Source organism: Marmota flaviventris, chromosome 13 (assembly GCF_047511675.1).
Source record: "Marmota flaviventris isolate mMarFla1 chromosome 13, mMarFla1.hap1, whole genome shotgun sequence".
In the NCBI taxonomy this organism is placed as follows: Eukaryota; Metazoa; Chordata; class Mammalia; order Rodentia; family Sciuridae; genus Marmota; species Marmota flaviventris.
Window position 1 is genome coordinate 96,820,155 of NC_092510.1, and position 12,144 is coordinate 96,832,298.

At 44.3% G+C, this 12,144-nt stretch overlaps 1 protein-coding gene across 3 annotated transcripts in view; it reads left to right on the forward strand.

Annotated features, from left to right (window-relative positions):
* Positions 1 to 12,144, forward strand: part of Garnl3 (GTPase activating Rap/RanGAP domain like 3) — a 151,652-nt gene that overhangs the window by 128,667 nt on the left and 10,841 nt on the right. For all 3 annotated transcript variants that reach the window (XM_071600977.1, XM_071600978.1, XM_027944074.2), the window contains one exon: positions 3,187 to 3,253. In XM_071600977.1, the coding sequence (XP_071457078.1) occupies positions 3,187 to 3,253 (67 nt within the window). The remainder of the gene's footprint in view (positions 1 to 3,186; positions 3,254 to 12,144) is intronic.

Here is a 12,144-nt window from a genome sequence, read left to right on the forward strand (position 1 = left end):
CATCACCATGCCCAGTTTGACATGACTTTTTTAATGGACAAGTACTCATCTTATTTCAGAGACACTTCCTGGCATGTTCTGGTTTAAAACAAATCACACTCTAGTGGTTGATAATTGTACCATTTAATGATTATTCATCAGGGTTAGTATAGAGAAAAATCATTTTATTAAATTCTTTCACGTGACAGTTATTGTGTGCTTATATACCCTGATCACTCACTAGAGTGCTTCTGAATTCTTTTCTTTTGATTCATAAAGGCCCAGGAAAAATTGGGTTTGAATCAGTTTTCCTTGATGACCTCCACATTTTGTTTTTATGACAGTAGTAGAAAATAATTCTAAAATTCTCTTTTCTTCAATGTGCTTTTTAAAAAGCAAAAAAATAAATAAATAAATAAGGAAAAAAGAAAAACAGCCCTTCTCTGGGTCCTGACTGGGAGATGGTCAGTGTGCACAGTCTTCCAGCAGCACATGGGCATCTGTGGAGCCCTCGCTAAGCAGGCATGTGCCAAGGTGTACACAGTTATGCCTCTTTGCAAAAAGGAACTTGCTGTCTAATTGGGGTGCTAGGTCCTAGAGAATGGAAAAGGTGGTGAGCAGCATGGTTGTGATAGTTAGTGAGAAGCAGACCCATCAGGAACAGACTGGCCTTTACCAAGAGGTTCTTGTCCTCCACAACCATGCAGAGAGCCAGTACAGAGTCGTGGGGATTCAACTCATGAAGTGGCACTCGCTGGTGCCAGCTCTGCAGTGTGCCAGTACTGATCAGAGTGGCCTAGTTTCCTACCCCTTTCTTCCCCTCTTCCCAGCCACCACTTGATTCCCATTTCAGGATTCACTCCACCTCAGGTTCTGAGACAATCCCAGTTTGAGAGAAGGCAGGTCTAAGCATTAAACAGCATCCTGAAAGCCAAGTGCCTGTACCAGTAGGTGCCTGTACCAGTAGGCCTACAGTGACCTACTGCCCCAGCTCTAGCAGCCAACCTTGGCCTCATTCCCAAAACCAGGGTATACTCTGGAAGGAACTGCAGTCCTGGGAACTGGACCTGGGGTTCCAGTTGAAACTGGGCCCATATCCTATCTTCAGCCACCCAGAGCCCAGTGGTTCTCAGCTGGGCTAACTTAGAACCCCATGGGAGGGTTGACCACTGAGCCAGTAGCAGCTGCCTCTTCCAACTGGGGCAAGGGGCAGCAGGGCCAGACTCCACTTCCTGCAAGTCTGTGTTTGAGATTTTTACAACCACCATGTTACTTTTCTTTTTAATATTTATTTTTTTAGTTGCAGTTAGACATAATACCTCAATTTATTTATTTATATTTATGTGGTGCTGAGGATCGAACCCAGAGCCTCGCATGTGCTAGGCGAGGGCTCTACCACTGAGCCACAACCTTAACCCACCATGTTACTTTTAAGATTTTAAAATGCCAAGAAAATAATCTACTTCTTTTTTTTAAAGAGGAATGTTTTTAACCTTCATTTTATTTTTATGTGGTGCCGAGGATCGAACCCAGCGCCTCATGCATGCTGGGTGAGCGTTCTACCCCTGAGCCACAACCCTAGCCCCTATAATCTATTATTTTTTTTGAATTTTTTTAAATTTATTTTTTAGTTGTAGTTGGACACAATGCCTTTATTTTATTTATTTTTATGTAGTGCTGAGGATTGAACCCAGGGCCTCGCACGTGCTAGGCAAGCGCGACCACTGAGCCACAACCCCAGCCCAATATCTATTATTTTTAATCAAATAAAAATCCAACGCTGTGGCCTACCCCAGACCTCCTCCATAGGGGTCTCTAGGAGCAAGAACCCAGAAATATAGGTTTTAAAGCACCACAGTTGAGTCTGGTATCCTCACCTGGTTAGGAAAACAGTGCTGGGGAGTGACACCTTCCAGGCCCACTCCTAGGATGCAGACAGGTATATGTGTCAAAGCATGAAAGGGATCTCATTGTGGTGAATGCTAGTGAAGGTCTGATCAGAGTGGCAATACCCAAGGAGAACATGGTCAAGTCCAAGTCATGGTCTTCTGTCCTTGAACTCCCCTGGGGTTGGAGCCCACCTGCCCTACCACCTGAATCTGGTCATCTGTCAGCAGTCCTGCAACCCCTTGCTGGACTTGCTTGAGGCCAGCTTCCCCTCCTCACCCCCAGGTCCCCTGCTTGGGGCACAGACCTTGGTCTAGAAGGCTTCCTGCACATCCCCCTCTGCTGACACAGCCTTCCACCCCACCCACCCCAAACACACTCACAGGCTCTATCACCCAACCAGAGGCTGTCTAGGTCTCTGTGCCCCTGCGGTTAGGTTTTCCATAATTACAATAATCACGCCACCAATGAATGAGTGCTTCTCCATACCAAGCCCCATTTTATAGCATGTCATGGCATTATGTCTTAGAATCCTGAAAGGGAAACTGAGGTTCAAGTTACATAGCTATTAAGTGGCAGAGGCAGGATTGAAGCCAATCTGCCTGACTCCAAAGACCATGCCCTTGAACCCAGCATGCTTTTGTCTCCACAGTCAGCACAGGGTGAGGGACAGGGACCCAGGTCTGGCAATGTAGCACACAGCCCCTTCCCTCAGAAAGCTCAGTCTAGCTGAAGAGACACATTCCTGCAGCACAGCCTCGAGCTGAGGGAGTAATAAAACTGCCCACCACCCACTGGGACCCTCAGGGGTCTGAGAGGACCCAACGACTGGCTCACTGGAACAGGCTCCATAAGGCTCTACTGAGCGTCTATAAGTACCAGGCCTTGTGCACAATGCCTGCACAAGTTGCCTCACAAGCTCCTCAATGGGAATCTGTGGCACTTTCCAGCTGAGGTCTTGACCACCTCCCTGAGCCTCACTTTTGTCATCTGTAAAATGGGAGTAGTGCTATCCACTTTCCAGGGCTGTTTGAGTGTGAAATGAATTCCCAGGCAGAAATGCTGGTGAGCAAGGCTTTCCTGAGGGCATGAGAAGGCAACGAGGACGTCCTGGGGTGAGGGGGAAGTGGCACCTTTCCTGTATTTCACGCCTCCAGTGAACATATCCAGGTGGTGCTCTGGGCACTGCTGAGGCCAAAAGACAGCATAGCACCCTAGTGTCAGAGGGCCAAGGGTGCCGCCAGACACCTGCAGTTTGAGAAAGTCTTTTCCAAGTGTCATTGTCCCACCCGCCACTACCACTGCCCATTGTCATTGCAGGTTAATTTTGTTGCAGCTATTGATGTGTACGAAGACGGAGAGGCCGGCCTGCTCCTGTGCTACAACTGTAAGTCGAGGCTGTGTTCTTATTCGCATTTGCCCTGATAGGCAACTGAAAGGGACTTGTCCTTAGATTTGCCTGATGAATTATCCTGGGTTCAAACTGCACTCTAGAAAGCAGCTAAAAAACATGTCCCTCCCTGGATCTCTGCTGTGCCTCAGACCTCTCAGAGATGCTGTCTCCAGGATGTGCATCAGTCAGGGGCCCTTGCTGTGTGCCATGGGCTGTGCTTAGTGCATAGTGGTCATTGTCTCATTTAATGCTCACTGCAGACGCCTGCAGCAGACGTGCTAACTCTTTCAAGGTCATAAAACCTCAAAGCATCAACCTCAAAACACTTGGGACCCTCTTGATTTCAGAGTCCCAAATTTTAACCACTGTTACTGCAGGTTGAGAATCCCTCATCTGAAATTTTTGGGTCCAGAAGTGTTTCAGTTTCAGATCTCTAGGATTTCAGAGTATTTGCACATACACGATGACATATATTGGGTCTGGGACCTACATCTAAACACAGAATTCATTTATGTTTCATATATAATCTATGTAATTTTATTCACTATTTTTCATGCATGTCCATGTTGACTGTGACCCATCACGTGAGGTCAGGTGTGGAATTTTCCACTTGTTGATGCTCAAAAAGTTTTAGGTTTGGGGCCATTTTGGATATCTGATTTGGCAATTTGGGCTGCTATATCCTGATTTTGTGTTTCTTGGGTGTTAATGAAGTCAGCATCGGCCTGGGCCAGCCACAGCTGACTTAGTTTAGGTTAGGTGGCAGAGTGGATTTTGGAACCAAAGATATGAGGTAATGTGTTTGAGAATTTTCAGCATTTCAAAAGGTAATATTGCACTTTAATAAGAAGGGTTTTTTTATACTAAAAATAATAATAATAATAATTCTCTGTGTAAGTTTGCCCAGACTTAACTAAAACATATTTTCCAGCCTAAACTTGTATCATTTTAGTATAGTGATGCTGGTTATAGCTCATGAATCAGATATTTTAATAAATTAATTTGTAATGAACAAATATGAAAAAAATCAATTAAGCAAAGAAATTTGGAAATGTTTTCAAAATTCAAGATTTATGGGGCATAAGTTAGGGGAAGGTAGTTGCAAGGCAGGAAGCGCTTTACAGTCAGTCAGTCACTCGGGACATATTTTATCCACAGGTTTTAACTTAAAATTTTCTCAAAAAAATGGGTCTTTAAAGTGTGGTCTTTTGATTTTGAAAAATATATAGGGAAAGAAACTGTAACAAAAAAAGCTAAAAATAAAAAATAAATGAAACAAAACCATTTTTTTTAATTAAAAAGAAAAACATAACAATGATGTAAAAATGGTTGTGGTGGTTGTTTTTGTTTCATTTTCAAAAGGACAGGGGAAGCTTAGGAGAAAGAGAAGCAGAGTGGGTTTTAGGATAAGAGATTAACCCAAACAGAAAGCTCGAACACCAATGCAAGTGGCGTCCCTTCTGCCACTGAGAAGCTCGACTGAGCAGTCTGTGCCCACTCAGTGGCTTCCATGCCACGTGTGATGGGAGTGGCCCCTTGGTCTCCTGGAGCCCTTCCCTGGCTGCATGATGTCCCTCTCCAGCCTCTGGTGTCATCTGAGGTCGGGGTGGGTGTGTGTCTTTTCACAGACCCCATATCAGAAGGTAGCATCTGTGTGCACCCATACTCCATAGGAGCCCAGGCTTTGGCAGTGCCAGGGCTTCCAAAGTCATGCCCTTTTCTTTGGACCAGGAGTCTGGCATTCCTTTTTTATCTCCCTTTCTCCCAGAAGGTTGCAGATACCTGGTGAACAGCCCCAGAGAACCCGAGTGCTCTCCCTGTGGTTGCCAGGTGGCCCTGTCACTCCTTCCCATGACAGCCCTCACTTGGGTTTGTCCACATTCTTGTCTTGGTCACAGACACTTGTGCAGTGAAGGCCCTTCTCAGCAAGGCGCTACAGAATGATTGACTCCCCCAAAATTTGAAGCTGATTTTTATCACGTCAGCTTCTTTTTATTAAAAAAAAGTAAAATTTATAATACCTTTTATAAACCCAGAGTTTTATATAGAAAAAATCATTACCTCACATATGTTAATGATGACAATATTTTGTAACAGATTGTGACTTCCAGTTATATGTTATTTGAGAAAAAATATATTCACAAGATGAACTTGGGAAGGGAGTATAAATAGTTCAACATGTCCATGATGTTCTTATTTTCTCCTAATTATCTCTCTGTTGAATACCAGAGTAAGAAAAAAGAAAGAAAAGAACACTTTATTGTGACCTTAGCATTCAGTAACTGTTCACCTTTAATCTTAGTAATACATTGCAGTGCTCAGAGGGAACTCATGTGTTTGCTGATGACGTTTTAAAGATGATCACACAGAGAGCACTAGAAGAGCTCACGTAAGCACAACTTCTTGATGTGACTGGTTTTAACCTCAGGAAGTCTTAACTTTTGTGTGAGCAGCGTTGAGAAGGCAAAGCCTGCTTCTCAGCATATTTTGAGGATTAAATAGGATTGTGCTGTAAAGCCTATAACATCTCCTGGCACAGCTAGGTTTCTTTTTCTTCTTTTTATTCCAGAGTCATCAAAGTATTGATTCAGAATCCAATTTATTCATTCATTTATTTTGGGGGCCAAGTACCCAGAATTGAACCCAGAGGTGCTTTACCCTGAGCCACATCCCCAGTCCTTTTACTATTTTTATTTTTACAGAGTCTCGCTAAGTTGCTGAGGCTTGCCTCAAACTTGCAATCCTCCTGCTTCAGCCTCCCAAGTCACTGGGATTTCAGGCATGTGCAGAACCACACCCAGCAGATCCCAGTTTTTTAATCCTCACAGGGTATCGACATGGAGAAAGACTTTTCTTCAAAGAATTTTATTTTAAAATTAGAAACAGTGCTTGTCAGCCTTGTTCTTCATCAGCTAGCGGGAGAAGATTATAAGCTCTGAGCTTTTTCCTGTGCAGTGAGATTCTTAAAACATCCCTCCACCAGTGCCGCACATCAGGCTGCCCTCGGTAACCTCAGTGAAGGAAGTCTTAGGCCTTTGTGCTGCCTTTGTGCCCAAGACTGGGTAATTTATAAAGAACCAAAATTTATTTCTCATAGTTCCAGAGGCTGGGAAGTCAAGACCAAGGTATGGGCATCTGAGGGGCCTTCTTGTGTCTCCAAACACTGGAAGAAAAAAAGAGCCAAAAAGGGGCAAGCCCTCCTCACGTGGCAGAAGAGCAGAAAAAAACAAAACACACTCCTGAAGCCTTGTTATAGCAGCCCTGACCACCCTAGCTGGAGGGGATTATGCTCAACAGATGAGAGGTGACAGTGGCCTGGACCAGAATGAGAGCATCTGATGTGCCAAGAAGCAGTCAGACTCATGATGTGTTTAAATCTCAAAACCAAGATCCCGTGTAGTCCGCAAATCCACAACCCCCTCTGGCTGCAGGTTCTCAGCAGCAAGCACCAGCCTTCCATGGCAACAATGTTTTGTTTGTTGTTTGTTTGGGTACCAGGAATTGAACCCAGGGCACTTAACCACTGAGCCACATCCCCAGCCCTTTTTGTATTTTATTTAGAGACAGGGTCTCACTGAGGTACTTAGGATCTCACTAAGTCACTGAGGCTGGCTTTGAACTTGCCAACCTCCTGGCTTTGGGATTTCAAGCATGCACCACTGTACCTGGCAACAGTATGTTTTTGTGAAACTTTCTTGTTTATACTACTCTTTTAAATTAAACATAATTTTTTTAAAGGAAGAGTTGGGGGTGTGGCTCAGTGGTAGAGCACATGATCAGCATGTGCAAGTCACTGGATTTGATCCTCAGCCCCCCCCCCAAAATGAAGAAGAACCAGGAAAGTTTGCTGAAATGTGAAAGTTTTACATGAAATGTGGGATGTGAGAGAAAGAGAACAAAAAAAAAGAAGCCTGTGGGTTTTTGGCATGGAACATGGAGAATATCATTTCCTGACATGAGAGAAGCTTTGAGAAGACCAAGTTTGCCAAGTGTGGTGGTGCATACCTGTAATCCCAGTGATACAGGAGGCTAAGGCAGGAGGATCGCAAGATCAAGGCCAGTCTGGGCAACTGAGTAAGGCCCTGTCTCAAAATAAAAATTAAAAAGGTCTGGGGATATAGGTCAGTGGTAAAGTGATCCTGGTTCACTCCCCAGTGCCACAAAAGAAAATGAAGGATGCCATCTGCTGTGCCACATGGCTGGCAGACCAGATGTGACAGATCTGCACTGGGCAGTTTGACAGGCATCAGAAACTTTGAGAAGAGGGGCTCTTTGGAAGCCACAAGACAAAAGCCTGATTGCAGAGGCATAAAACAGTGGCCAAAGGGAAGACAAAGATTCCCTGAAGTAGTAAAGAATTTTCCTTTAAGTGTAAAAGAGAAAAGGAAGGGGCAAAAGTTGGACCCCTCTTGGTCATAAGGACCTTGTTAACAAACACCTGATTGTAAGGCTGCTTAGAAGCACCAGAAGAGAAGGAACGGATCAGCCACACCGCGGAGCGTTGAGCGCTGAGTCCACTGGCAGGGTGCATGCAGTGGGCACCCAGCGTGGCAGGGCACAGTCCTGAGGGGAGTCTTCTCAGAAGACTTTGATGTCACAGGAAGCTGAGAACGAGGATCCTTTTTCTTCCCTAACTCTAGTTAATTTCCCCTTTCTTAATAACTCATTCTGTCAGGTAAACTGTTGTGAGACAGTAGACAGTGTTTTACAAGGCACAGTGGTGACGTCAAAGGAGTCCAACAGATTATACAGGGTAACGGAGGGGTGCTCATTCCTGGTGCTTAAGTGGAACCTCTCTATTGCTGCCACCGCCTTTGCTCCACGGTATTGTCCTTGATGGGCCGTCCTGGCTCCTCACCTCTCCTGTCTCGCTGAGGCAGGTGACACCAGGAGTTTCAAAAAGACCAATGACGCTGTACAGGATTCCATGTAATAAGATGTCACGGGAAGGTGTTGCCCAGAGAGATGAGCGTGAGAAGTCAGGCTACGCAAGAAGAAGAGAAGGGACAGTCCCTGCCACTGAACACCAGTGCCCATAACGCCCATGTCCAGTACTCACAGGGCAGGCACAAGTACTGGTATCCCCGAACTGTGGTATCCCACAGCCATAACAGAGAAAGACACCTAAGGACACGCTTCTGTCCCCACCTTTCAGACACTGCAGCCTGCTCCCCTTTCAGACTCCTTCTCCCTGGTTTCTGTCCTCTCTTGTTTTCCTCCTTCTTCTCTGGCTGTTTGTTCCTTGGTCTCTTCTTCCAGCCACCACTGAAACCTCGTCTGGCCAAAGGCCTGGGTCCTTGCCCTTCTCATCTGGAGGTTCATCCTCCCACTGGTACCTCAAAGCCAGGCCTAGTCCAGGGCTCCAGCTTCGTCTCACTCCTCACCAAGTGGCCAACCTCGGCAGCTCAGAGGCACCTCAGGCTCACCTTATCCAACCTGAACTCCTCCCAGGAGCCTCCTCCCAGGAGCCCCTCCTCATAGCCCCTGCCCTAGCAAAGGCCATAGCATCTATCTGTCGCCCAGGCCATTGGCCCCCAGGTACCTCCCACCACCAGGCTCCCAGCTGTCTCCCCACAGAGCTCTGATTAATCACAAATGCCCCATCATCTTTGTTGCTGTTGGACCAGTCCTCCTCACCTGGGTCACTGTATAAGGCAGGTAATTTTTTTCTTTTAATGCTGGGGATCTCACCCAGGCCTTGCATATGACATGCAAGTGCCCTACTGCTGACCTGCTCCCCGGCCCAAGGAGCATAACCTAACTGGACTCTGGCTGTGCCTTACAGCAGCCTGCCTGCCTCTCTCCACTGCTGAGAGTTACTTTCCTAAAACTCTAATCCAGCCATCTCACCTTTCCTGGCTGTGAACCCCTCTCCCAAGCTGGCCTCTGCCTGCTTCCATGCCTGGCCTGTCTCCTGCCTCTCCTTATACACACAGTATCCTCCAGGTCCACTTCCTCTCATCTCTTTCCTTGGAAACTGGTAGTCTGCTCCCTTTTCCTAGAAGCCCGACTCTTGTCCTCCAGCACTTGGAGCGTGCTCTGATCCGCCCATGTGGGGTATGTGCCATACCTGGGCTTCCACTGCCCCCCTGCCTCCTGCTGAGAGAGCATGTGCCCTGTGCTCTGTGGCTCTCTGCCTATCTTCCTATCCACGGTCAAGCAAGGCAGAACCCTGTCTGATTCACCTTCAGAACCTCAGCCCTGGGCACAGTCTGCCTTGCATAGGTCAATGCTTGGTAAATGTATCCTGAATGACAAGAAGATGACTGATTTCCAATAGACTCGTATGCAAGAGTAACACTGGCTGGGCACATGTGGGAAGCCCCTGATGGAGCTGGCCAGGCTGTATCACTGTGCCGGGTGACAAGAACAGCTAATGCTTGCCTAAAATGCACGAGGCCTTGAATTCCATCCCCAGCATCACAGGAGAAGAAGAAGGAGGAAGAGAAAGAAAGAAAGCAGCTAATTAGTCTCATTTTGGGAAGAAGCTGAAGGTCAAGGAATATATTCACCATCTATTTGCCTGCCAGTTGGGTCCTGTTGATTCAAGGTAAATTTTATGTAGAATATAAAATGCTACTAAAGAAAAGGTGTGATAAGGCTTCATTCAATTTTTTCAATGTCATCATTTTCAGCTTTATAACATTTCAAATGTTATTATCAAATGAGTAACAATCACATCTCATTATAATAATGATTTTATATACATATATATACATATATATAATAGTATCACATATAATTATGTAAAGATAAATTAACCGATAGAACATAATAGAGAATGTAGAAATAGACCTATATATATTTGGTTTGTTGATTTTTTTATAAATATTTATTTTTTAGTTATAGGTGGACACAATATCTTTATTTTATTTTTCATGTGGTACTGAGGATCAAGCCCAGCGCCTCTCGAATTCTAGGTGAGTGCTTTAGCTCTGAGCCACAACCCCAGCCCAGTTAATTGATTTTTGACAAAGATGTAAAGACAGTTCAAAGGAGAAATGAGTCTTTTCAGCAAATGGTGATGGAATAACTGAATAGCCATATGAAAAAGGGATAAAATAAAACTTGATCCGTGGGCTGGGATTGTGGCTCAGTGGCAGAGTGCTTGCCTCACACGTATGATGCACTGGATTCCATCCTCAGTATCACATAAAAATAAATAAAATAAAGGTATTGTGTCCATCTACAACTAAAAAAAATTTAAAAAAAAACTTGATCTGTACCTCACATAAGATAAAATTTCACTAAAAATGGATCATAACTAATTGTAAAACCTAAGACCAGAAAACTTTTAAAAGAAGGCTAAAAAGAAGATTTTTAAAAATATTTTTTAGTTGTTAGACTTTCATTTTATTTATTTGTATGTGGTGTGAGAATCGAACCCAGTGCCTCACCCATATGAGGCAAGCACTCTTCCACTGAGCCATAACTTCAGCCCTGAGAGAGAAGACCTTAAATTGGCAAAAATTTTCTTAGATTATAGCACCAAAAACACAAGCACATAAAGGAAAAAATTAATAAACTTCATCAAAACTAAAAGTGTCTTCAAAAGACACAATTAAGAGAATGAAAAAAAAAAAAAACAAGGCTCAGAGAAAATATTTGCAAATCACAAATCTGGTAAAGAGCAGAATCCAGGAAATGTAAGGAACTCTCAAGACAATGATAAGAAAATAACCCAATTATGGGCTGGGTCTGTGGCTCAATGGTAGAGCACTCACCTAGCATGTGTGAGGCCCTGGGTTCGATCCTCAGCTGGAAGGGAGGGAGGGAGGGAGGAAGGAAGGAAGGAAGGAAGGAAGGAAGGAATCGTGTCCATCTACAACTAAAAAAAAAATTTAAAAAAAAGAAAGAAAATAACCCAATTAAAAAGGGAGCAGAGTGGCTGAGGTTGTGGCTCATCAGTAGAGCACTTGCCTAGCACATGCAAAATGCTGGGTTTGATCCTCAGCACCATATAAAAAATAAATAAATAAAATAAAGGTATTGTGTCCAACTACAACTAAAATATATATATTTAAAAAAAAAGAGAGCAGGGCTGGGGTTATGGCTCAGAGGGAGAGCACTTGCCTACCATGCATGAGGCACTGGGTTCGATCCTCAGCACCACATAAAAATAAAATAAAGATATTGTGTCCACCTGTAACTAAAAAATAAATATTTTTTTAAAAAGAGCAAAACATTCCATTAGACATTTCATCAAAGAATACAATGGATCATAAATGCCTTAGTCCACTTTGTGCTGCTATAACAGAATACTACAGACCAGGTAATTTATGAACAGTAGAAGTTTGTCTGTCTTATGGTTCTGGAGACTGAAAAGGCCAAGATCAAGGAACCAGATCTAGTCAAGGTCTTCTTACTGCTGTATCATTTCATGGCTACCACTGAGCCACAACCCCAGCCCCTGTTTTTTTTTTTTTTTTTAATTTTTTATATGTATATTTTAGTTGTTGATGGACCTTTATTTTATTCATTTATTTATATGTGGTGCTGAGAATTGAACCAGCACCTCACCATGCTGGGCAAGTACTCTACCACTGAGCCACAACCCCAGCCCTAATCCTTAAAAATAAGAAAGGAGCTGGATGCACACACCTATAATCCCAGCAACTCGGGAGGCTGAGACAGGAGGATCGCAAGTTCAAAGCCAGCCTTAGCAACGGCGAGACACTAGCAGCTTAGTAAGACCTTGTCTCTAAATAAAACACAAAGTAAGGCTGGGGATGTGGCTCAGTGATGGAGTGCCCCTGAATTCAATCCCCAGTACCAAAAAAATAAAAATAAACAAGAAAGTAGCTGGGCTCAGTGGTGCCCACCTATAATCCCAGCAGCTTGGGAGGCTGAGGCAGGAAGATTGCAAGTTCAAAGCCAGCCTCAGC